The following is a 22,088-nucleotide window of genomic DNA, read 5'->3' as shown; positions in this document are numbered from 1 at the left end:
CATTGGGAGTAACGTTAACTAACAGGGTCTCCCACCTACGGTCGGTTAATCCCTTCTCGTGGCTGCCCAGCCCGTATGTTAGTGGACGTTGTGTGTGTGTGTGTGTCCCCCTCCCCCCCACAACAACAAGTTACGGGGGAGGGGGCTGTCGTGAGGAAAAGTACATAGCAGTGTTACCACACCGCACGCACTTGGTTCCCCTCACCCAGTTATTAAAGGCTTCGGCCCCAGTGTTTCCCAAAACAAAACACACACATTACTAAACAACACATTTAATAAACGAATCAAATGAATTCGTGCAGATTTATATATCTGCCAGCGGCAACATAGAGAGCAAATCTCTCTGATCCCATGCATGTCGCCCTGAGTCCGTCCACAAGAGGTCGCCATTGCCTCATAAATCAACCAACTGGGCTCACACAGCTCAGTTGCGGCTGTCCAGCCGATGTGTTTTTAGTGGACGTTGTGTGTGTAAGGCCCCTGTGTTCCCCAACACAAAACACACACATAACTAAATAACACTTAAAAAAAAAAAAAAACGCATTAAATAAATCCGTTACAGAGAGAGTATCTCTCTCCGCGGATATTATTTTTCTGCCTGCACTTGAGACTGCCCAGTTCATGTGTTCAGGAGATATGTGTTTTTCCCACTTTTGGGGGCACCTTGTGAGGGAAAGTTCAGCACAATGGACACCACACTATGTTTCCCTCACTTTGTCAATAAAGGCTTTGGCCCCAGTGTTTGCCCAACACAAAACACACAAAGCTACGAATCAAATGAATTCGCTTTGGAGAGAAGACCTCTCTCCGCAAAGAAAACTTCTCACTGCAGAGAGAGGAAATCCCTCCAAACCCCTGCATGTTGCCTCTAGTGTTCCCACTAGATGGCGCCTTTGCATCACAAATGAACCAGCTGGGCCCATACAGCTCCGCTCCGGCCCGAGCGGGGGCGCTCGCGAGTCACAAAGCGGCTTGGCAAGCCGTTTCAGCGCCCGAGTGGGTTTTTGCGTACTGTAACCCAGGGTTACAAGCTGCAGTTTGCAATAAAACCTCCGCATTTCAACGGCGTTCTCTCTTCTCACACAGAAGAAAACGCCTCACACATTCTGAAAGAGGAAATTTCCTCCCTCCTAACAAGGGAGCGATTCAGATGGTGCCACCCAATCTGATAAACCATGGTTTTTATTCCTGGCATTTTCATGTTCCAAAAGGCGTGGCGCCCCCCCGCCCTATATTGGACCTTCGAGTGTTGAACAAACATTTGAGGAAATTCAATTTCAGAATGTGACACAAGCCTCTCTCGCCTGTGCCATAAAGCAGAACGACTGGTTCACATCAGTCGATCTGAAAGATGCTTTCTTTCACATAAGCATCTACCCTCCACACAGGAAATATCTTCGTTTCGCCTACCAAGGCGTTTGTTACGAATTCACAGTATTTCCGTTCGGGCGCAATTTGAGTCCCCGAACTTTCTGTCTGTGTGTGGAGGTGGGCGTGGCGCCCCTGAGACTATCAGGGCTGAGAATTCTGACTTACTGGCTCATCATAGCCAAATCAAAGGAGAAGGTGTCGCTGGACACCGGCCGGGTGCTCGCGCACATCACATCCCTCGGGTTCAAGGTGAATGCGAGCGAAAACAATCTGACTTCCAGTCAGAATGTCATTTTCCTGGGCTTGGAATTGAACTCAGTCTCCATGCGAGCGCGTCTCTCTCAAGAGCGCGTTCGCTCGCTGATGGACTGTCTGTCTCAGTTCAGTGAAGGGGCGAGAGTACAATATCGCACATGCCTCAGGCTGCAGGATCTCATGGCTTCATCTATCCAAGTTGTGCCATTGGTCTCCTGAGAATGAGAACGTTCACGAAATGGGTTTTGTACACTACATTTCAGCCCGATTTGCGATCTCTGCCGCTCGGTAACGATGACGCGCGCCTGCTCGGCGGCCTTGCGCCATTGGGAGAGCGAGAACGTTTACGCACGGGGAACCCCCCCTCGGGACGGTACGATGCGAAAAGTTTTGACGACAGATGCGTCCTTAACAGGCTGGGGAACCACCCAGGAAGGCAAAACGGTGAATGGTCTGTGGCTGAGCAGACTACGTTCAGCGCACATTAACTATTTAGAGCTTTTACTATTTGGAAAGCTCTGAATCATTTTCTGCCTTGCCTGCAGGGACATCCTGTTCTAGTACGGTGCGATAATACCACGGTAGTGGCTTATATCAACCGTCAGGATGGCATGCGCTCGTCAAAACTCCACGCTCTAGCTTACAGGCTTTTGGTGTGGAGCAGACAGGTTTTTCTGTCATTACGCGTGACTCATGTCCCGGGCATTCGGAACAGAGGCGCGGATCTGCTATCGAGGGGAAACCCAATCCATGGGGATTGGCGTCTTCACCCGCAGATAGTGGAGAGGTTATGGATGAGATTGGACAGGCAGCCGTAGATCTTTTCGCCTCGCGCGAAAATCACCATTGTCCTATGTTCTTCTCGCTAAAGGACATGGACGCGCCCCTCGGGACAGACGCACTGGCCCACCCATGGCCCAAAGTGCTGTTGTATGCTTTTCCTCCCCTGTGCCTGATAATTTTCACTCTGGCCAGGGTGAGAGAGCACGGCCTGTCTCTCACTCTGATAGCACCCAGGTGGCCCAAAGCCCCATGGCTGGCAGAGATAATCCCTCTGTTATACGCCGAGCCATGGCGCCTCCCCCCTCGCACGGACATACTGTCCCAAGCCAACGGGGAGATTTACCACCCCCACCCGGACAGGGTGGCTCTCTGGGCCTGGCCCGTGAGAGGACGAACCAAAATGCACTGGGGCTCCCGCCGCGTGTAATCGCCACTACTCAGAAGGCCAGGGCCGTTTCCGCGCGATCCCTATATGGCTGTAAGTGGCAAGTGTTCGAAGGGTGGTATGATGGGCGTGGTTTCACATCTTATCAGTGCTCGGTGCCTGATATTTTGTGTTTCCTGCAAGACCTCATGGAAAGAGGCAGGTCCTTTTCCACTATTAAGGTCTACCTGGCTGCGATTTCAGCCTGTCATGTGGGTTTTGGGGCTCCACCGTCAGGCAGCACCCTCTAACCCGCAGGTTTATGGAGGGTGCACGCCGCTCTTTGCTGGTCATCAGGAGATCTGTTGAATCTGTCCCAGAGTGGGACCTCTCCATGGTGCTGGAAGCGCGGTCTCTGTATCCTTTTGAGCCTCTGGGGAGTATTTCCCTTAAGCTGCTGTCCCTCAAGACAGCTTTGCTCTCGGCCTTGGCATCTGCTAAACGGGTCAGTGAGCTACATGCACTCTCGGTTCACCCCTCATGCGCCAAATTCTCCCTAAGTGGAGATAAGGTTTTCCTTAAGCCTAACCCGGCCTTCATGCCGAAATGCTTCCCTGCGTTCACGTCGGAGGTTTTGGAGCTATCCGCTTTTCACCCTCCACCCTTTGCCTCCCCGGAGGATCAGGGGCTGAATGCTCTGTGTCCCGTCCGTGCTCTGCAAGCATAATGACCAGGACCAGTGCTTTCCGCAAGAGCGACCAGCTCTTTGTTTCTAGGGCTCCCCTGCACAAGGGGAGTCCCATTTCAAAGCAATGCCTCTCACATTGGCTTGTGGACGCTATACTATGGCTTATGAAGCAAAGGGAGTGCAGCCCCAAGGGGCATCAGAGCTCATTCCACAAGGGGCTTAGCCGCCTCTTGGGCTTTGTTCAGGGGAGTGCCACTGCAGGACATCTGCTCCGCGGCCAGCTGGGCCTCTCCTCATACCTTTGAGCGTTACTACCGGTTGGATGTCACCAGAACTTCGGTGGCACACTCGGTCCTAGGGGTAGGGTCCTCTTAGCCCTTTCCCACAGCCCCGTTTGGTTAACCAACGAGGAGTGAATGGGCCGGCTGGCCATGTTCATTCCTGTCACCAAGCATTCGCATTCCTTCTTGGGTTTAGCTATGTGCATTGGTGGTGCGGGGGCCATTATCATGTATGTGTCTCATGCATGTTTCATGCCCTGCTTGTCCACAGCAGTTAGCGTGGCGGAAAACTTGCAGGGTCATGTTTGTGGGACGTGTCAGGCACCGCCTCTCTGAGGTGACCGTCCTTCTCTGGCCTTCAGAACCTCACTGTGAGTGTATTGGGCAATCGGGGAGCTGTCCATGTCTCTCCCATAGGTGGATCTCGAAACGAGATGATGAAAGAGAACAATAGGTTACTGTCGTAACCCCGGTTCTCTGAAACATCGAGTGGAGAGATACACCAGCCTTGCCCCGCTTGCCGCACGAGAAGCGAATATACTTACTGAGGAATAGCAGCGCGCCCAGCTGTGATATGCCCGTAGGTAAGGGGGTGTGGCCTCACCTGGCATTGGCTGCGCGCTTCTGTCTGTTAGCCAGACTTGGTGCAATTGGATGCTTCTGCAGAGGTCAGGTACGGATGCCCTTCCCATAGGTGGATCTCTCCACTCGATGTTTCAGAGAACCGGGGTTACGACAGTAACCTATTGTTAGCTTCAGTAAAGTTAGCTTCATTCATTGAGAGAAAATGTGCGCCTTTGGGGTTTGTAGTCTTTGTAATTTCGTATTTTCACGTTTTCACAATTTCGTCTTATAACTTACCTCAACAGTTTTACATCAAACTGCGACTTTTTTTAATTTAAAATGTGTCTTTTAAATTGACAAACATCATATGTGTAATTCAGGGCACAATTCAAACTAGATCAAAATATTTGTTGTCTCTCGCCATTGACTACCATACAATATTTTTTCCGAAATAAGGTCCCATGGTGGTCAACCGAAAGGGGAGGGACTTAGGCTCTCTATTGTTCTGCCTCTGGATATAGTCCAATCAGCTTCAAGTCACGTTCTATGGAGTACCGCCTCTTTTTGGGGCGATTTCACTCTGGAGACTACCATACAAAGAATTATTTTATTTTTTAACTGCAGGCACTGCAATGCATTCTCAGTGCATTCTCTATGGGTTCCGGGAGGGCTCGCACTAACGTGCTTTCGTCATCATACGTAACCTTAACTTGTGCAGCAATTGGTGGAAACAAATATACCTCTATTAATAATCTTTAAGCTGAAGTGATATCCAATAATTTCCTCGGTGCATAATTTACATTTCACTGACATTTTCTCCATCTGTAAATGTTAGAAAGTCAAGCAAAATTATTTCCATTTTGCTGTCAGGCTAAACTCCCGTGAACGAGTGCAAAATCTAAATACTGAGATTATACCATACATTGCCATTTAGCCCAAAAATTCAGATTTTTTTTGGGCACACTTCAACAGTAGTGACCATGCAATGACTTGGCAGCTTTATCAATGGCTTCAGCGGCTTATCTCAGGATTATTGCTGTCTCGATAGAGAGCTGTCATCTGCTCATGTGAATAGCATTAGCCGCCATGAGGAGAGCTTAAACATGGGCTGCTCAAAAATGTGTAAATGAGAGCTATGGACGGAGCGCAAGCTCAATCCAGTAAAAGGCGGTAAAAAGTGCAGCCAGCGCGTGTCTGTGAAGGAGAGCTGTGGACGCGAAAGATGGCGCACAACGTCTCCATTAATTCCCGCGTGTAGTCATTTAATGTTTATATTTTAACGCACTGAATCGCTATCGAATCACAAATAATTTGATTCTTAGCATTGTAAATCGATTATTGACCGAAATCAATGATTCACGATAGCCTAACGTCAGACCACGTCTCATTGACATTGAGATGTGGTCTGGGAACCACATTTTCATTTTCTCGTATTTGAGGCTTGGTTTACGAATGCCCAGAGCCGTTTATTGGGTGCTACGAATGTCTATCAAATGTGCCTGTACGTAGCTCATAGCCAATCGTTTCAATTATACCAGATGACGTACGTAGAGCGAAAGAAATTAGACGAGGAAGAAGACGATGGGTCAGAGATTTATTTGCGTTCTAAACTGCTTAGAACAATATCTAAGGCTGCATCGAAAGGTAACTTCGCGTCTGCTGCCATGTTTGATCCATAGGTATAAACAAACTGCTTCGGTGTGTCGCATAGACGTCGTCATCGTCTTGCTGCGTCCTCCCCGTTCTATGATTGGTCCCCTCGCTGAGGCGAAAATTTGGTCCATGGTATCCAGACTACCTAGCAGCGTGAATAAAATCGCGCTGCGCAAAGGCAGTATGAGGAAACCCAGGCTAGATTCACGATTCAAAAATACATGTTTCAAGATTGATGCATATGCATCATCAGGATTTGTAATCGATGCATCGAGAAAATGAGTGAATCGTTACATCCCTGCTATATTTATTTGCTTGGTCAAGTGTCGTTGTGTGGGTTTTGGTTCTTTTGCTTTTGTAGTCTGTCAGGACCTTTGAAATAACTAAAATCTTTCCTTTGGGTGATATGGAACTGTAATGCGATCAAGACCTACCTGGAACAACTTTAGCCATGTGTTTCCCTGAAAATAATTGCACACCTTAAAAAAAGTTTGTCAACCAATCAGATTCAAGCATTCAACTGCCCTGTAGTATAAAATACAATAAGCTTTAATGAAGCAACTCAGCGTTCCTTTCTTTGCTTGTTCTAAAACGACGTTTTAGAATTAATAACAGAGGCTTGGGCTCAACTGTTAAATTCAATTTGAGATTTTAATCCATGGCAGAAGGAAGCAGTTTTTCTAGTAGTTTAGGGTTTTTAAAGACACTCCGTTGTTGTTTCGTGTCTGTTTACACATTTGTGCCGTTGAACTGTTGTATAAACATGATCTTTATTTCATGGTTGTCATTTAGAATATTGAAGATGTATTGTTAATTGAACATTATAATTAGCATTAACTGAATATTAAGGTTTAATAAAAATCCATCAGGACATGGAAGTCTTACTGTTAGTAAGATTTTTATATAATTTTCCCCAGTGAAATATTCTCGAATCCTTATCCTTTATTAACACTGCAGTTCTTACTGTATAAAAAGTACAGATCGGACCCTGACAAGGAACTGTAGTTCTGCTGAGCATTGGCATGGCTATAAATCCATCTGACAACCTACAGTCTTGATTGTCAGCCCACGGCTTTGACTTGAGGCTTTTGACAGGTAATGTCATGAGAGCAACGCCCTGCTGCTGTGACTCTTCCTTATTTTTTCCTCTCTATCTCTGTCTCTGTTTCTTGTATCTCACTGTATATTTTTGACAGCTGGCCCCTCAGTAGGATTTTGTTGTAATCCATGCTTGATTCGGTCCGCCAAGTGGATGAGGGCTCTCTTCCTGTTGTCCCTTCCTGTTTGAAGCTGTTGTCTTGTATCTCCCCGCGTCTGATGGCATTTATGGATCATTACCCAATTACCCTCATTATTGTGTATTATCACTTGCTGGCACGATTCTGAGGGTGGCTGCCAAATCGGTGTCCATCTGAATCTGGATCATCTGTGCTGTGTTCATTAACATTATTATTCTGAGCTAACCATAAGGACAGGGGATGTGTACAGAGGACAGACAGCACAAAAAGAGTAATTATGGGAATCTGAGTTGAATTTAGTGAGCTGTGGTACCTCATGATAACTGTAAGTGTTAGTGCATTTATAGAAAAAACAATTTGAGAAAACATAATGTTCAGTATGGTTGCTTTATAAATGGATGTTGTTTTTCATGAATTAGACCTAATCAACTTTTTGATAGTATTTTAATCTTACTAGCCTGAAAAATGTTTTTTTCTTTTTTTGCATAATATGAGCATTGTTGTACATAAAGCCATTTTAAAAAGATGGTTTGATTGTTGTATTTCATGTAAATGAATATGTTCAAGTTTTATACTTTCACCCGGATTCAAAAGCCAAAAAAGAAACAGAAAGAAAAATCTCAGACCCTGTGTGAAATAATTAGGATCTTCACCAGGGACTTTAAGTAATGATCTTTCTCAAGAGTAAACCCTAAAATAACTAAATATCAATAAGTCAACAACGAACAATGATGTCCCATGGGACCTAAATAAATAATACCTCAGTTTCACCTGAAAGCTGCTGGCTCTAGCAGACAAATGACAGATGGGTGGATGTAGAGGGACAACCCAAGGCCTTATAAGATCATACTGTTCTGTTGCTGTGGTGGAAAACTGTTTTCATTTTTTTTTTCTTGCTTGTTGCACCCTTTTTAAAAAAAATACTTGAGACCTTTATATACTGGAATATAGATTACAAATTTTTAGAATTAAAGATTTGTGTTATCCAAGCAGGACACAAACTGTGTTAATAAGCAATTACGCTTTATGTTAACAGCTTGTATATTTTGTGTCAATCCTATACTTCATTTATTGTATTTATAGACTAACCAATATTTTAAATTAATATAAATAAATAAATAATCAAATAAATGAATGTTTGCACCATGCATGTGAATGCATCAAATTAATTTTCATAAGGTTGCATATTATAATATTTACTTTATAAATGGGTCAAACTTCATTTTTAAATAAATACATTTTTGTGACTTCCATTTCAAGTTTTTGCGAATTGCAACCAAAAGAAGTTACGGTGGCCGTCAGGAAAGATGTGGTCGTCTGAGACAGCATAGAAGCCAGTTAAGCAATTAGGTTTCTTTACAAAGATAAATTAAGTTTTCAGTAAAACGATATGTTATTGCGAATATTATTGTTTCTTGTTCATCATTGTGTCAGTGTTTTATTCGCTGACTTTAGCTAGCTTCTTTGCACGAAGAACAACATAGTGACGAAACGCGTTTGTCCGTTTAGGGCTACTGTAGAAATATTATGGTGCATTTCAATGTAATGAGACCCACGGTGTATGTAGATATAAATGTCTCATTCTAAGGTAATAAAAACATAACAGTTTATTAAGTAAGATCTTTATACACCACTGAAAACATAGTTATGTATATGATATTGCATTTCTGTCAATAGATCCTCCCAAATATTACACAATGCACCTTAAATTAAAATGACAATTAAACATTTAATTTAATTAATTAGAAAAAGATTTCACTGAAATACAGTTTAGAAGAAAAACTGCTGGCCTCGAAGAGATGCTGGCAAACTGTCCGGCGCCTCAGGAGAGGGTAGCAGTGCCCTACCAGTGGAGGTGGGCAGCTGTTGACCTCAACTGGGGATGTTGTCGGACGGTGGAAGAAATACTTCGAGGATCTCCTCAATCCCGCCGTCACGTCTTTCATTAAAGAAGCAGATGCTGAGGGCTCAGAGGTGGACTCGTCCATCACCCTAGCTGAAGTCACCGAGGTAGTCAAGAAACTCCTCGGTGGCAAGGCACCGGGGGTGGATGAGATCCGCCCTGAGTACCTCAAGTCTCTGGATATTGTGGGGCTGTCTTGCTTGACACGCCTCTGCAGCATCATGTGGCGGTCAGGGACAGTGCCTCTGAGATGGCAGGGTGGTGGTCCCTCTTTTTAAGAAGGGGGACCAGAGGGTGTGTTCCGACTACAGGGGGATCACACTTCTCAGCCTCCCTGAGAAAGTCTATGCCAACGTACTGTAGAGGAGAATACGGCCGATAGTGGAACCTTGGATTCAGGAGGAACAGTGCGGTTTTTGTCCAGGCCGTGGAACACTGGACCAGCTCTATACCCTCTACAGGGTGCTGGAGGGTTCATGGGAGTTTGCCCAACCAATCCACATGTGCTTTGTGGATTTGGAGAAGGCATTCGACTGTGTCCCTCGCGGCGGCCTGTGGAGGGTGCTCCGGGAGTATGGGGTCCGGGGTCCTTTGCTAAGGGCTGTCCGGTCCCTGTACGACCGAAGCAGGAGCTTGGTTCGCATTGCCGGCAGTAAGTCAGACTTCTTCCCGGTGCATGTTGGACTCCGTCAAGGCTGCCCTTTGTCGCCGGTTCTGTTCATAATTTTTATGGGCAGAATTTCTAGGCGCAGCCAGGGGCCGGATGGTGTCAGGTTTGGGGACCACACGATTTCGTCTCTGCTCTTTGCGGATGATGTTGTCGTGTTGGCCCCTTCAGACCAGGACCTTCAGCATGCACTGGGACGGTTTGCAGCCGAGTGTGAAGCGGCTGGGATGAGAATCAGCACCTCCAAATCCGAGGCCATGGTCCTTAGTCGGAAAAGGGTGGCTTGTCCACTTCAGGTTGGTGGAGAGTTCCTGCCTCAAGTGGAGGAGTTTAAGTATCTTGGGTTTTTGTTCACGAGTGAGGGAAGGATGGAACGGTAGATTGACAGACGGATTGGTGCAGCTTCTGCAGTAATGCGGTCGATGTACCGGTCTGTCGTGGTGAAGAAGGAGCTGAGCCGCAAGGCGAAGCTCTCGATTTACCGGTCAATCTACGTTCCTACTCTCACCTATGGTCATGAGCTTTGGGTCATGACCGAAAGGACAAGATCCCGGATACAGGCGGCCGAAATAAGCTTACTATGCAGGGTGGCTGGGCGATCCCTTAGAGATAGGGTGAGAAGCTCGGTCACTCTGGAGGAGCTCAATGTAGAGCCGCTGCTCCTCCACATCGAGAGGGGTCAGCTGAGATGGCTCGGGCATCTGTTCCGGATGCCTCCTGGACGCCTTCCCGGGAAGGTGTTCCGGGCACGTCTCACTGGGAGGAGACCCCGGGGAAGACCTAGGACACGCTGGAGGGACTATGTCTCCCGGCCGGCCTGGGAACGCCTCGGTGTCCCCCCGGAAGAGCTGGAGGAAGTGTCTAGGAAGAGGAAAGTCTGGGTATCTCTGCTTAGACTGCTGCCCCCGCGACCCAGCCCCGGATAAGCGGAAGAAGATGGATGGATGGATGGACAGTTTAGAAGAAAAAATATTTTTTTGTAATTGTCAAGTAATGTTAATTCCTCTGAATTAATGACATTAATACTAAAAATAGCACTAGCTTCTCTCAGTGTATGTATTCAGTATTGTGAAGAAAGAATCGTACTGTTAGGATAGGTTGAAGAAAGAGCTGAGGACTGTGTGAAATGATGGGCTTTTATTGAAGTTCTAAAAAATAAAACAAAAAAAGCAAACAAAAACATCTAGGTTACGTATGTAACTCCCTATTCCCTGTGAAGAGAACGAGACACTGGGGTGACGTCACAAGGTGTGCCCAAGTGTATAAGAAGGGCACCTAAGAACACGTCATCAGATTCGAATTTTCTGAAGGAAGATGCGCAGACATGCCCGAAGCATTGCAACGTGATGCAGCACATCGTTCCTTTCTCTTCTAATATAGAGATTTTAAGAAAGTTCCTAAAGCTTCTATGCTCAATTGGAATCACAAACTAGCCCGAGCTATGCTCCAGGAGAGTCTAGATCTCTTAGAGCAGAGTCCATGACCCACATCTAACACTTTCCAACCGTAGACTTGGGCAATGAGAAGGAGCATAACCTTACTTAATATTCAGACCTGTAGAAGTTGACAGAAGTGTAACAAACAATCCACAACAAACTAGCACAGGACAAAGAACTGTGGGAGAATAAATAGGGAAGGAAATCAGAAGGGAAACAAGAGAGAGCAGGTGGGGCAAATCAATCAACAATCAGGTAACAAGAGGGCGGGGGCTGCGGGGTCAAAACCAAAGACTGACAGAAGAGCATATGGCACACAGAAACAAACAAAAGCCATGTGCTCACACAAACGCACAAGACAAGACAGAAAAGCACACAGCAAACAAACATGACCAAAGCCATGTGCTCACAGAAACACAAGACAAAAGTGCACGGAGCATGGATGTCAGGACCCCAACACTGAAACAGAACCAAAACTAGACTATAGTATCAGGACCCAGACGCCACACCCCAAACACTCCTCAGGATCCTGACACCAAACTAAAAATAGGACCAATCAATGTGACAGGACCCTGACAAGTACAGTAACATACTGTATTGATAAAGAGAAACAACAATCAGTGCTTACCTTAAAGGACAAGTTCGGTATTTTACACTTAAAGCCCTGTTTTAAGATCGTTTCTGATGATATAGAACGGTTAAGATTGAAATTTGGACACATGCTGCTGGCCTGAGAATTTTAACCGTTCTATTTCATCAGAAACGATCTTAAAACAGGGCTTTAAGTGTAAAATACCGAACTTAATAAACGATTAATAACAGCTTACCCAAAATTCTGTTGTATTTGTCGATTATAGTCATTAACTGACAGTCTATTTGTACATGTGTGGAAAATGTGTGTTTATCTATTTCTTAGCCTGTTAGCCTCTTTCTGAAGCAATGACGTAGCTTAGACCTTGGTGTAGGGTATAATTGCTGTGATCTTTGTAACTGTAAGAGGGACGGCCTACAAACTCCTTGTGAGTCTTGAAGCTGACTTCTGCTTTGGAAAGTTTTGGAAAAGTCATGGAATTTTTTTTCAAAATATTTATAAAATAGAATGTTTTGTGGTAACATTGGTTAAACAAACTACAATACATCCGACCACGGCATTTCCATCAGATTTTGTTTAGCAGCGTTGAGCATTATAACTAATCGCACACGTTTCCGTTGAGTTTTGAGTTTATGAGTGTGATGGCCAATCAGAGGCGTTCAGATTAGTCATCGCTAAAATGAAGAGTTTTGTTCAGTGCGATCTCTCTCTGACTGAATTATGACTGAAACTCGTGAATTCTCCCATCATAAACAACAAAGTGCAGATTCGATGTAAGAGATTCATGTCGCAGTGTAGTCAGTTATCATGATTTTAACGGGAGTTTTTTGAGTGCTTAAACTCGTGCTAGACCCAAGTTGCCTCACGATTGCTCCTGGCACTTTGTATCTATAGCACGAGTGCTTTTATTTGGCGTCCTCTTTATACGCAAAAGTAACCAGCTGTGTAGAATTGGCTGGGTGTGTATATTTCCTACATTTACATTTACATTTATTCATTTAGCAGACGCTTTTATCCAAAGCGACTTACAAATGAGAACAATAGAAGCAGTTAGACTAACAGTAGGACAACAATACGTAAGTGCTATAACCCCTCTCAGTTTAATCTTAGTGCAGGTTTTTTTTTTTTTTTTTTTTTTTTTTTATAGAATAGAAGAGAAGAGAAAGTGTTAATTCTACTGAATCAAGTGCTGTCGAAAAAGATATGTCTTCAGCAGTTTCTTGAAAGTGGCTACTGACTCAGAAGCTCTGGTTGAGCTAGGCAGATCATTCCACCAACAGGGAACAGCCATGGTAAAGGTCCGAGAAAGAGATTTTGTGCCTCTTTGAGATGGTACCACAAGACGACATTCGCTAGCAGAGCGCAGGTTTCTGGATGGCACATAAGTCTGAAGTAATGAGTTTAGGTAAGAGGGAGCAGTGCCAGTGGTTGTTCTGTAGGCAAACGTCAGTGCCTTGAATTTAATGCGAGCGGCAACTGGCAACCAGTGCAATTGTGTGAGGAGAGGAGTGACGTGTGCTCTCTTCGGCTCATTGAAGACTACTCTGGCTGCAGCATTCTGGATCAATTGTAGAGGTTTGACAGAGCAAGCTGGAAGACCAGCCAGGAGAGCATTACAATAGTCCAGTCTGGATAAAACAAGTGCTTGGACGAGGAGTTGTGTGGCATGCTCTGTAAGGAAGGGCCTGATCCTCCTAATGTTGTGCAAGGCAAATCTGCAGGACCGGGCAGTTCTAGCAATGTGGTCTGTGAATTTCAACTGATCATCAATTACAACCCCAAGGTTCTTAGCTGACCTTGATGGAGTTATGGATGACGAGCCTAGCTGAATGGAGAAGTTGTGATGAAGTGTTGGGTTGGCCGGGACCACAAGTAGCTCTGTCTTCGTAAGGTTTAGTTGAAGGTGGTGGTCCTTCATCCAGCCAGAGATGTCTGTCAGGCAGGCTGAGATACGAGCAGCTACCGTCGGATCGTCAGGCTGGAATGAGAGGTAGAGTTGCGTGTCATCAGCGTAGCAATGATAGGAAAAGCCATGTTTCTGAATCACAGATCCTAGTGATGTCATGTAGATGGAGAAGAGGAGTGGTCCAAGCACTGAGCCCTGAGGCACCCCAGTAGCTAGATGTTGGGTCTTAGATGCCACACCTCTCCACGACACCCTAAAGGACCTACCTGAGAGGTAAGACTCGAACCATTGGAGTGCAGTTCCCGAGATGCCCTTCATCTTTAGGATTGACAGGAGGATCTGGTGGTTAACTGTGTCAAAAGCAGCAGACAGATCCAGCAGGATGAGGACTGAGGATTTGGAAGCTGCTCTTGCCAGTCTCAGAGCTTCAATTACTGAGAGCAGGGCAGTCTCAGTTGAGTGTCCGCTTTTGAAACCAGACTGATTGTCGTCCAAGAGGTTGTTCTGTGTAAGAAAGGAGGAGATCTGGTTGAAAACAACTCGTTCAAGTGTTTTCGCGACAAATGGAAGAAGAGATACCGGTCTGTAACTTGTTAGATGTGCTGGATTTAGATTGGGTTTCTTAAGCAGTGGGGTTACTCGAGCCTGTTTAAAAGCTGTGGGAAAGGTACCAGTGTGAAGAGAGGTGTTTATGATGTGCGTGAGTGTGGGTACAACTGAGGAAGAAATGGCCTGAAGTAGATTAGTGGGGATAGGATCAAGCGGACAGGTAGTAGGGCGATTGGAAAGGAGGAGTTTAGAGACTTCCGCCTCTGAAAGTAGAGAGAAGGAGGGTAGAATGTGTGCGTTTGTTGGTAAAATGTGTGTGTCAGTTTGTGGATTGGTAAATTGGCCGCTGATGGTGGTTGTTTTTTCTATGAAGAATGTGGCAAAATCGTCGGCTGTTAGGGTTGATGAAGGAGGAGGAGGAGGAGGGTTAAGAAGAGAGGAGAAGGTTTTGAAAAGCATGCGAGAGTCAGAAGAATTGAAGATTTTGTTGTGATAGTAAGCCATTTTAGCAGTAGAGATATTAGCAGAGAAGGAAGAGAGAAGGGATTGATAAAGACCCAGGTCTGTCGAATCTTTCGATTTGCGCCACTTTCTCTCTGCACCCCTGAGTTTAGTACGATGTTCGCGAAGAATATCAGTTAACCAGGGGGCAGAGGGTGTGGCGCGGGCTGGCCTGGAGGAAAGGGGACAGAAGTTGTCCAAGCAGGATGTTAAAGTGGAGAAAAGAGTATCAGTTGCACAGTTAGTATCAAGTGTTGAGAGCTGATCAGGTGGAGGAAGTGTGGATGAAACCAAAGAGGATAGGTGAGAGGGTGAAAGTGAGCGTAGGTTTCGTCGAAAGGTGACCTGTGGAGGAGTGTGTGTTGTGTTCTGAGGCAGGTTGAGGTTGAGAGTGAGGAGGAAGTGATCTGAGGTGTGCAGTGGAGTGACCAGTGTATTGTCCGTAGAGCAGTAGCGTGTGTAGATGAGGTCCAATTGGTTACCTGATTTGTGAGTAGCCACAGTAGATACTCGTTTGAGGTCGAATGATGCAAGCAGGGTGTGGAAATCAGCAGCCTGAGGTTTTTCTAGGTGGATGTTGAAGTCTCCAAGAATTACAAGAGGAGTACCATCTTCTGGGAAGGATGAGAGTAGCACATCAAGCTCCTCCAAAAAACTGCCAAGTTGACCTGGGGGACGATATACAACTACAAAATGGATTTTTATAGGACTAGTGATGGTAATTGAGTGTGATTCAAATGAGCTGTTGTCAAATAGAGGTGGTAAAGGATCAAATTTCCAGTCATTTGAGATGAGCAGACCAGTACCACCACCCTTTCCGGTCAGACGGGGGGTGTGTGAGAAAGTGAAGTTAGTGGAGAGGGCAGCAGGTGTGACAGTGTCCTCTGGTCTGATCCAGGTCTCAGTCAGGGCTAATAGACTGAGACCCGAATGACTTGAAAAAGATGTAATGAAATCAGCTTTGTTAACAGCGGACTGGCAGTTCCAGAGACCAAGAGGAAAAGAGAATAAAGTATTAGAAGACACCGGAAGGGTACGGAGATTGTTAGGATTGCACCGCCTCTGACGTGTGACGTTTGATTTACGTATGTTAGTAATAGTAGGGATTTGAAAACACATAGTGAAAAGGATGCATGTAAACGGTCATTTATGCGTCTAAAGAGCACGCAAGCATGACCTTGTTAAGATTGGGCTTGATCGGTCACATTCTCTGCTCCCTTTCTGTATACAGTTTATTCCAGTTAATATAATTTATTCATCATGCTGATAAGATTATGTGTAGTCTTCATTTTCTAATGCGTAAAAAGCATTAATATAATTCATAAATGGTTATTATGTTATTTTATCTGTGTAGCCAGAATATGATGTGCAGTTTCCCCAAACACAAAAACATTTGTGTAGCCTATTCCTATTGTAGAAGTTTGAGTGGAATTTTATTTCCTGAATGAGATTGATCTGTATTGGAAGCACAGTTGTTTTATTTACAGAACTACAGAATAGCACTTTTTATTGCCCTTATATTTTCCCCAAAGATGTTAAGACGTCCTGTTTTGTATTACTAGAAATAAATTATAGCTGTTAAATATATTTCCATGTGTCACTCTTTACAGTTCCTTGTAGTTAATGCAGTAAATGGCTGATTCAGGTGTTTAAAAAAACAAAGTGCTTCACGCTGGGTTAGTGCTGGGCGGTATACCGGTTCATACTGAATACAGGTGTTTATTTTTGTTATGATATGATTTTTTTAATATACCGCAATACCGGTGTATGTCGCTTTAACAACGATCGGAATGCGCCGCGACACTGTTTGAGAGGGTCGCTTTTCACTGTTCCACTGTGGTGAGGGCACAGCTGTATGTGTTACTAAGCGTGGCGGTGAAGATGGATAGGTTAAACTATAATTGATAGCTGTCAAAATATATTACAGTGTTTCCCATACATTGGTTCAACACAGCCTTTTGGAAAGTCTATTTGTGGTTGGCATTGACATCGTTGAATAAACATGAGCACTGCACGTTTCAAAGTCAAAATGCGGCGCGGGTGTTTTTATATGAATGTATCTGAAGTAGTGCTGGGCAACGATACATTTTTTTAATCGCGATTAATCGCATGAATTTATTGCGATTAATCGCATTGTTACCCGCAAGAGTGAATAATGAATTCTAAAGTAGTGTATTCAGAGCAGGATTAACGCAAAGGCAAACTAGGCACGTGCCTAGGGCCCGATTGGCGGGATGGGGCCCAGACAGAGGGACAAAAATAAAAAAAATTACAAATGTCATATCTACAATTTATTTCAATATTTATTAATTAACTAAAAATAGTGACGATGTTTATCTTATCCATAGAATGTTATACGTCACATTAACGCCAGCCCATCAGGTGCTGCGAAGCAAAAGCACGCAAAGAAGCACAGCTCGTAATGCAGGTGTGTGCGTTGTCGTCAACTATTTTGGAGTGATTGCAATGTATTCTAAATATAAACTTGTAGGCCTACTGTAGATCAGCGTCATTTCTATAAAAATCATTCACCGCTTTATTACGAGTTTAAAAGAGCGCGAGCGTCATTAACGTGCCCAGACGCGACGCTTTGAATTTGCACGTACAATGAATAACATCGCGTCGGGAGCTGACTAAAAACGCTACAAAAGTAAAAGACAAGACGTTTGTATTCAAAGTTAAAACCCCAACACACTACAACATTTTTAAATGTTTCAAATAAAGGATCTCATGGGTCTATCTTCTAAATTCTGCTGATGATTAGATTATACCCTGACATCAGCCTACTCGCGCCAATAATATCAGTTTAGAATTTTTTTTCTAATCAGTAGCTGTCGTGTCTTTCTCTTCCACTTGATTTGTGTATAGCATATTTAAGCTAGCAATGCATAATATCATATTACTTATATTAATAATATGACAATATCTGCAGTCAATATTGATTAAATGGGAGGGGAAAATCCTGCCCATACCAGCAATGAAAAAATGATAAAAGCATATATCACTGAAGTGGTATTCTGGAACTGTGAATAAATTGAATAAAACATCAAAATAACAATAACATCTTCATTAAACAAAAAAGAGATTACCTTAGATGAAGTTTGATTAATATGTACATACAATAGCCTACTGGTAAAAAGTCTGGACCAATTACTGTTTAATGTTTTTGAAAGTTTTTTATTATGCTCTACAAGCCTGCATTTATTTGATCAAAAATACAAAAAAAAAAACAGGAATATTCAGCAAGGATGTGTTAAATATATAAAAGTGATAGTGAAGACTTTTTTAAAACAACTTTTTAATAATCAAAAAAAATCCTGAAAAAAAGTATCACAGGTTATAAAATAAATATCAAGCACCACTTCTAACATTTGATAATAAATCAGAATATTATAAAGTTTTATGAAGGATCACATGACACTAAATTCAGCTTTGCATCCAAGAAATATATTTTAAAGTATAGGAAAATAGGAAAACCATTATTTTAATAATATTTCACTATATATTATTTTTCTGTATTTTTTATCAAATACATCCAGGCTTGATGAGCATAAGAGACTTCTTTCAAAAACATTAAAAATAGTAATGTGTCCAAACTTATGTACTGTGTAAGTAAAAACATTTAAAATTAAATGTTGTATAAATTAAAAGGTTAGGAATCATATTTGTTTCAAGAGTTTTGTATTGGGGGTGGGGGGCCTCCAACAAGAATATTGCCTAGGGCCTCCAAATCTCTAGAACCGGCCCTGAGTGTATTGCGCACTTTTGATTTAAATATACTGCTATATACACAAAAGTGCAATAACATGTGGTTTGCAAAAACTTTAAACAAATAAGGTGCTTTATACCAGCAGTATTCCCTTTACACAGTAGCAATAAAATATTTATTGCAAATCTCAACTTAAACATTAATGTAATCAAATCAAATATTAAAACAAAGCTATTCCACTGCCAGGGTATTACCTTTTATCTAGCTTGTTAAAACGAGACCAGTTTTCTTGGTTTTTTTCTGAACAGGTATCAACAGGTATCTTTTATCAGGGAGCAGCAGAAACAGTCTATGTAGTCAGAGGTCATGACCACTACTACAGATATATGTCGACCAACGTTACTTCTCTGATAGTTGCTTAGATTTGGTCATGACATGGTTTCCCACATACACTAAGATTACATTAAACAGATGTAAAGCCCAAGTTATACTTCTGCGTCGAACTCACGCCGTAGCTATGTACCTGCTGTGTGTAGCGCGCGTACCCTGGCGTGGACCTCTCCAAAAATGTAACAATGCGTCAATTCTACCCGTACCGCAAGCGCTGTGATTGCTAGAACCGCTCGCCGGGTTTCACATGCATGCTCCCTCTGCATGTGTAATTGCGCGTCAAGGGGGACCACGACGCAGAAGTATAAATAAAAACCAACGCGTAGTCTATAGCGTAGAGGCTCTGGCGTAGGTCCGATGCAGAATTATAAATCAGCCTAGAGTGAGGTGAAGTGGTCGAGCACAGGTGCAGCGACAAGTGGGTGCGTTCCTGTCATGGTTCCTGTGAAACTGTTGCGGTCATGCTCGCCTCACGCATGTGCACGCGCCCGCGCCCTCCCATTGCCGAAGTTGAATTGTCTATCGCCTAACTTTTTGTAGCTACACGACGCGCAGCACAAATCATTGGAAGAGAGACTGATCCTCGGCTCGCTGTTTGTGAGTTTCCACAATCTAAATAGTTATCAGGACGTCATCAACAGAAGGGAATTCACATGGCAGAGCATCTCCGCTAAACTAAATGCAGGCCTATCATGTAAAGTTATGTATAATTTTAATTTAAGTTAAAAAGGCTACAGCTGCGTAGCGCACAGAAGCCGTTGCCATGGTTACTATCCATAGAGCGCCTGTCATTCACTCGCGGAGCGCTGTCTCCCTTTCGGTTCACCTGAGAGAACCTGCCGAAGCCTCTCTCCACTGCTTGTTTGGGTGGGTTATTTGCTGGCTGACCAACATCCCACCCCTCCTGTGATCCATGGTTTGACTGTAGGCCTTTGTGTATTCAGAGCCAGTGAGCAACGAACTTTTAAAATAATAATAAAATAAAAAACTGCGTTAAAGTGCGATATAAAAATTGTCGGCATTAATTAATAAATGCGTTAACGCGATAATAACGTGTTAACTTGCCCAGCCCTAATCTGAAGTGAACTGACTGTCTTTAGAAAAGTTTACTTGAAAAAAAAAAAAAACGTCATATACTGTGAAATTTTTAAAAATACCGTGAAATGGATTTTTGGTCATACCGCTGAGCACTACGCTGGGTCTTCAAAAAATTCCTTCTTTTTTTTCACTCGCACAATCACATCCCTGATTATGGGAAGCACGCTAGATGGCATTTAAACTTTGTTGGCTGAAGACCCAAGTTTGGTTTTGAAGACGAAAAACGTACCAAGCTCAATGTTATATCACAATTCTTGATTTTCAACACACACAGTGTTCTGCGTGGTCTAATGCCAAGCAGAGCAGAAACGAAAGCTTATTCTCTCCAGTCGCGTTCATATGTAAATTGTGTGAGCTTATTTCATCCATTAGATTGAAAGAGCTGAAAAAACCCATACATTTACCCATCCATAGACCCTCCCAAATCAGGGCAGAAGTAGTTAAAGTGGACAAAAGAGACAGATTAAAACACCAGGTGTAAACAGGAATGTGTCTCCCTCGTCTACATGTGATCGGTCAACAAAAACCATCTTATTTCCAGGTGTAAACGGGGCCTAAAGGTCAAATGTGACACCTGTTTATATGCGTTACAGGTGAGCTCTCTCGGACGGGAGGTGGCTGAGCTGGGACGAGTCATGCGGAGTCTTGCCTTTCTCATCGAATCCATGATGGCCTCTCCTCAAACACCCGGTGTCTGTACATCCACATTTACCTCGGGACATCCCTTTCCTCCTATCCCCTTCCAGGGCCAAGGTTCTTCATGGGCCAGCCCGCCTTTTCCTTCACCGATGCACCCTGGAATACGTCCGGGAGAACTTGTATCCCTTCCACTCAGGCCACAAGAACTGCAGCTGGTCTGTCCCACCACGTCTCTCAGTTCCTTTCCCATTACTCTTTCCACATCCCCCCATATGGACAGATTCAAAGAGCCTTTATTGGCCCTGTCTCCGCACAGCGCAGTCGCTCGGACCCGCTCGAAGAGCCTGGAGACGCCTCTTCTGCAACATCATCAACACATCTCACACGCCCCTGGAACTTTACCCAGAGCTGGACAGCCATTGCTGGGAGAAGGGGAGGATCTCAGGTCCCTGGGTTTGTAGCAATCAACCTTTAAAACGGACAAGTTCCACTGAAATCTGCGTGTTGACCTGGACTCAAGACTGGACTGATAAGATAAGTGGTACACGCACTGCCAAAGCCATGGAGCAATGGTTCCTTCGAAGATATACGTGTTTACCATTTCAGTTTTTAAGATAATATCTTTACCGGCATGTCTTTCAATGCTAGAAACTAAAGGGATATCTCCAATCAGGAAAACTACACTAAAACAAAAGCAGACAGATTAGGACCTAACCTACCTGCTAAAACAAACGGTTTGTGATTAAGATTCAACCCACATTTCATGTTCACTGCATTCATTATGTCCAAATACTGCTAATATTATGCCAAACTTCAGGGGCCAGATCCATAAACACTGCCACTGTCTTAAGAACTAGTCTGACCAGCTAGCAGTTTTTCAGTAGTAAGCAGGGTAATTTGTCTTACCTTTCATATTTAAATGAGATCTATCTACCTAACTTCTAAGACTTGTCTAAGCAGTTAATACTGTCATCTACAGCCTCAAAGTTTTACTAAACTTTGAGTTTATCTGTGTTATGAAATGTTCTAGATTCATTACAAGTTGAGCTTTATCAACACCATCTGTGACATGCTGTCAACTATCATCGTAAAAACACCTTTGACAGTGTTACTCTTGTTTATTAATGTATTTCAAATGGCAGTCTATGAATAATACAAATTTACCGACCTACGGTGGTCCCACCAGTAAAAGGACAATTTATAGCTCAAATAAAAATTGATATTTGTATGGAAAAATTTACTTGTTTTCAACCTAGAACATTCCTTTAAAATTGTCGTTTTTAGTAACAATTTTCTGAAACCTTAACGCTAACGTCATGACTTTGCTCAGTAAAAGGATGGGTAGAAATCTCGCAGGTTGACTGGTATGCTAATGCTGCTGGATGCTAGCTGTCTAGTTTAGTAAAAGGAGAGACTTCCATATTCAGAATTTATTGTAATCAGCTCTTTAATCAGATATAATGCATGCTTAGAAGTATGGGTTCTACTAATCAAGCTTCTT

The 22,088-nt window shown here is 43.7% G+C and overlaps 1 protein-coding gene across 1 annotated transcript in view; it reads left to right on the top strand.

Annotated features, from left to right (window-relative positions):
- Positions 1 to 21,273, top strand: part of kcnh8 (potassium voltage-gated channel, subfamily H (eag-related), member 8) — a 97,669-nt gene extending 76,396 nt beyond the window's left edge. The window contains exon 15 of the mRNA XM_056250723.1: positions 20,542 to 21,273. Coding sequence (XP_056106698.1) covers positions 20,542 to 21,048 — 507 coding nt within the window. The 3' untranslated portion in view covers positions 21,049 to 21,273. The remainder of the gene's footprint in view (positions 1 to 20,541) is intronic.
- The last annotated feature ends 815 nt before the right edge of the window (positions 21,274 to 22,088 follow it).

This window comes from Rhinichthys klamathensis, unplaced genomic scaffold (genome assembly GCF_029890125.1).
Source record: "Rhinichthys klamathensis goyatoka isolate OS25496 unplaced genomic scaffold, OSU_Roscu_1.1 h1tg000073l_1, whole genome shotgun sequence".
Lineage (NCBI taxonomy): Eukaryota > Metazoa > Chordata > Actinopteri > Cypriniformes > Leuciscidae > Rhinichthys > Rhinichthys klamathensis.
This window is presented reverse-complemented; position numbering and strand designations above follow the sequence as displayed.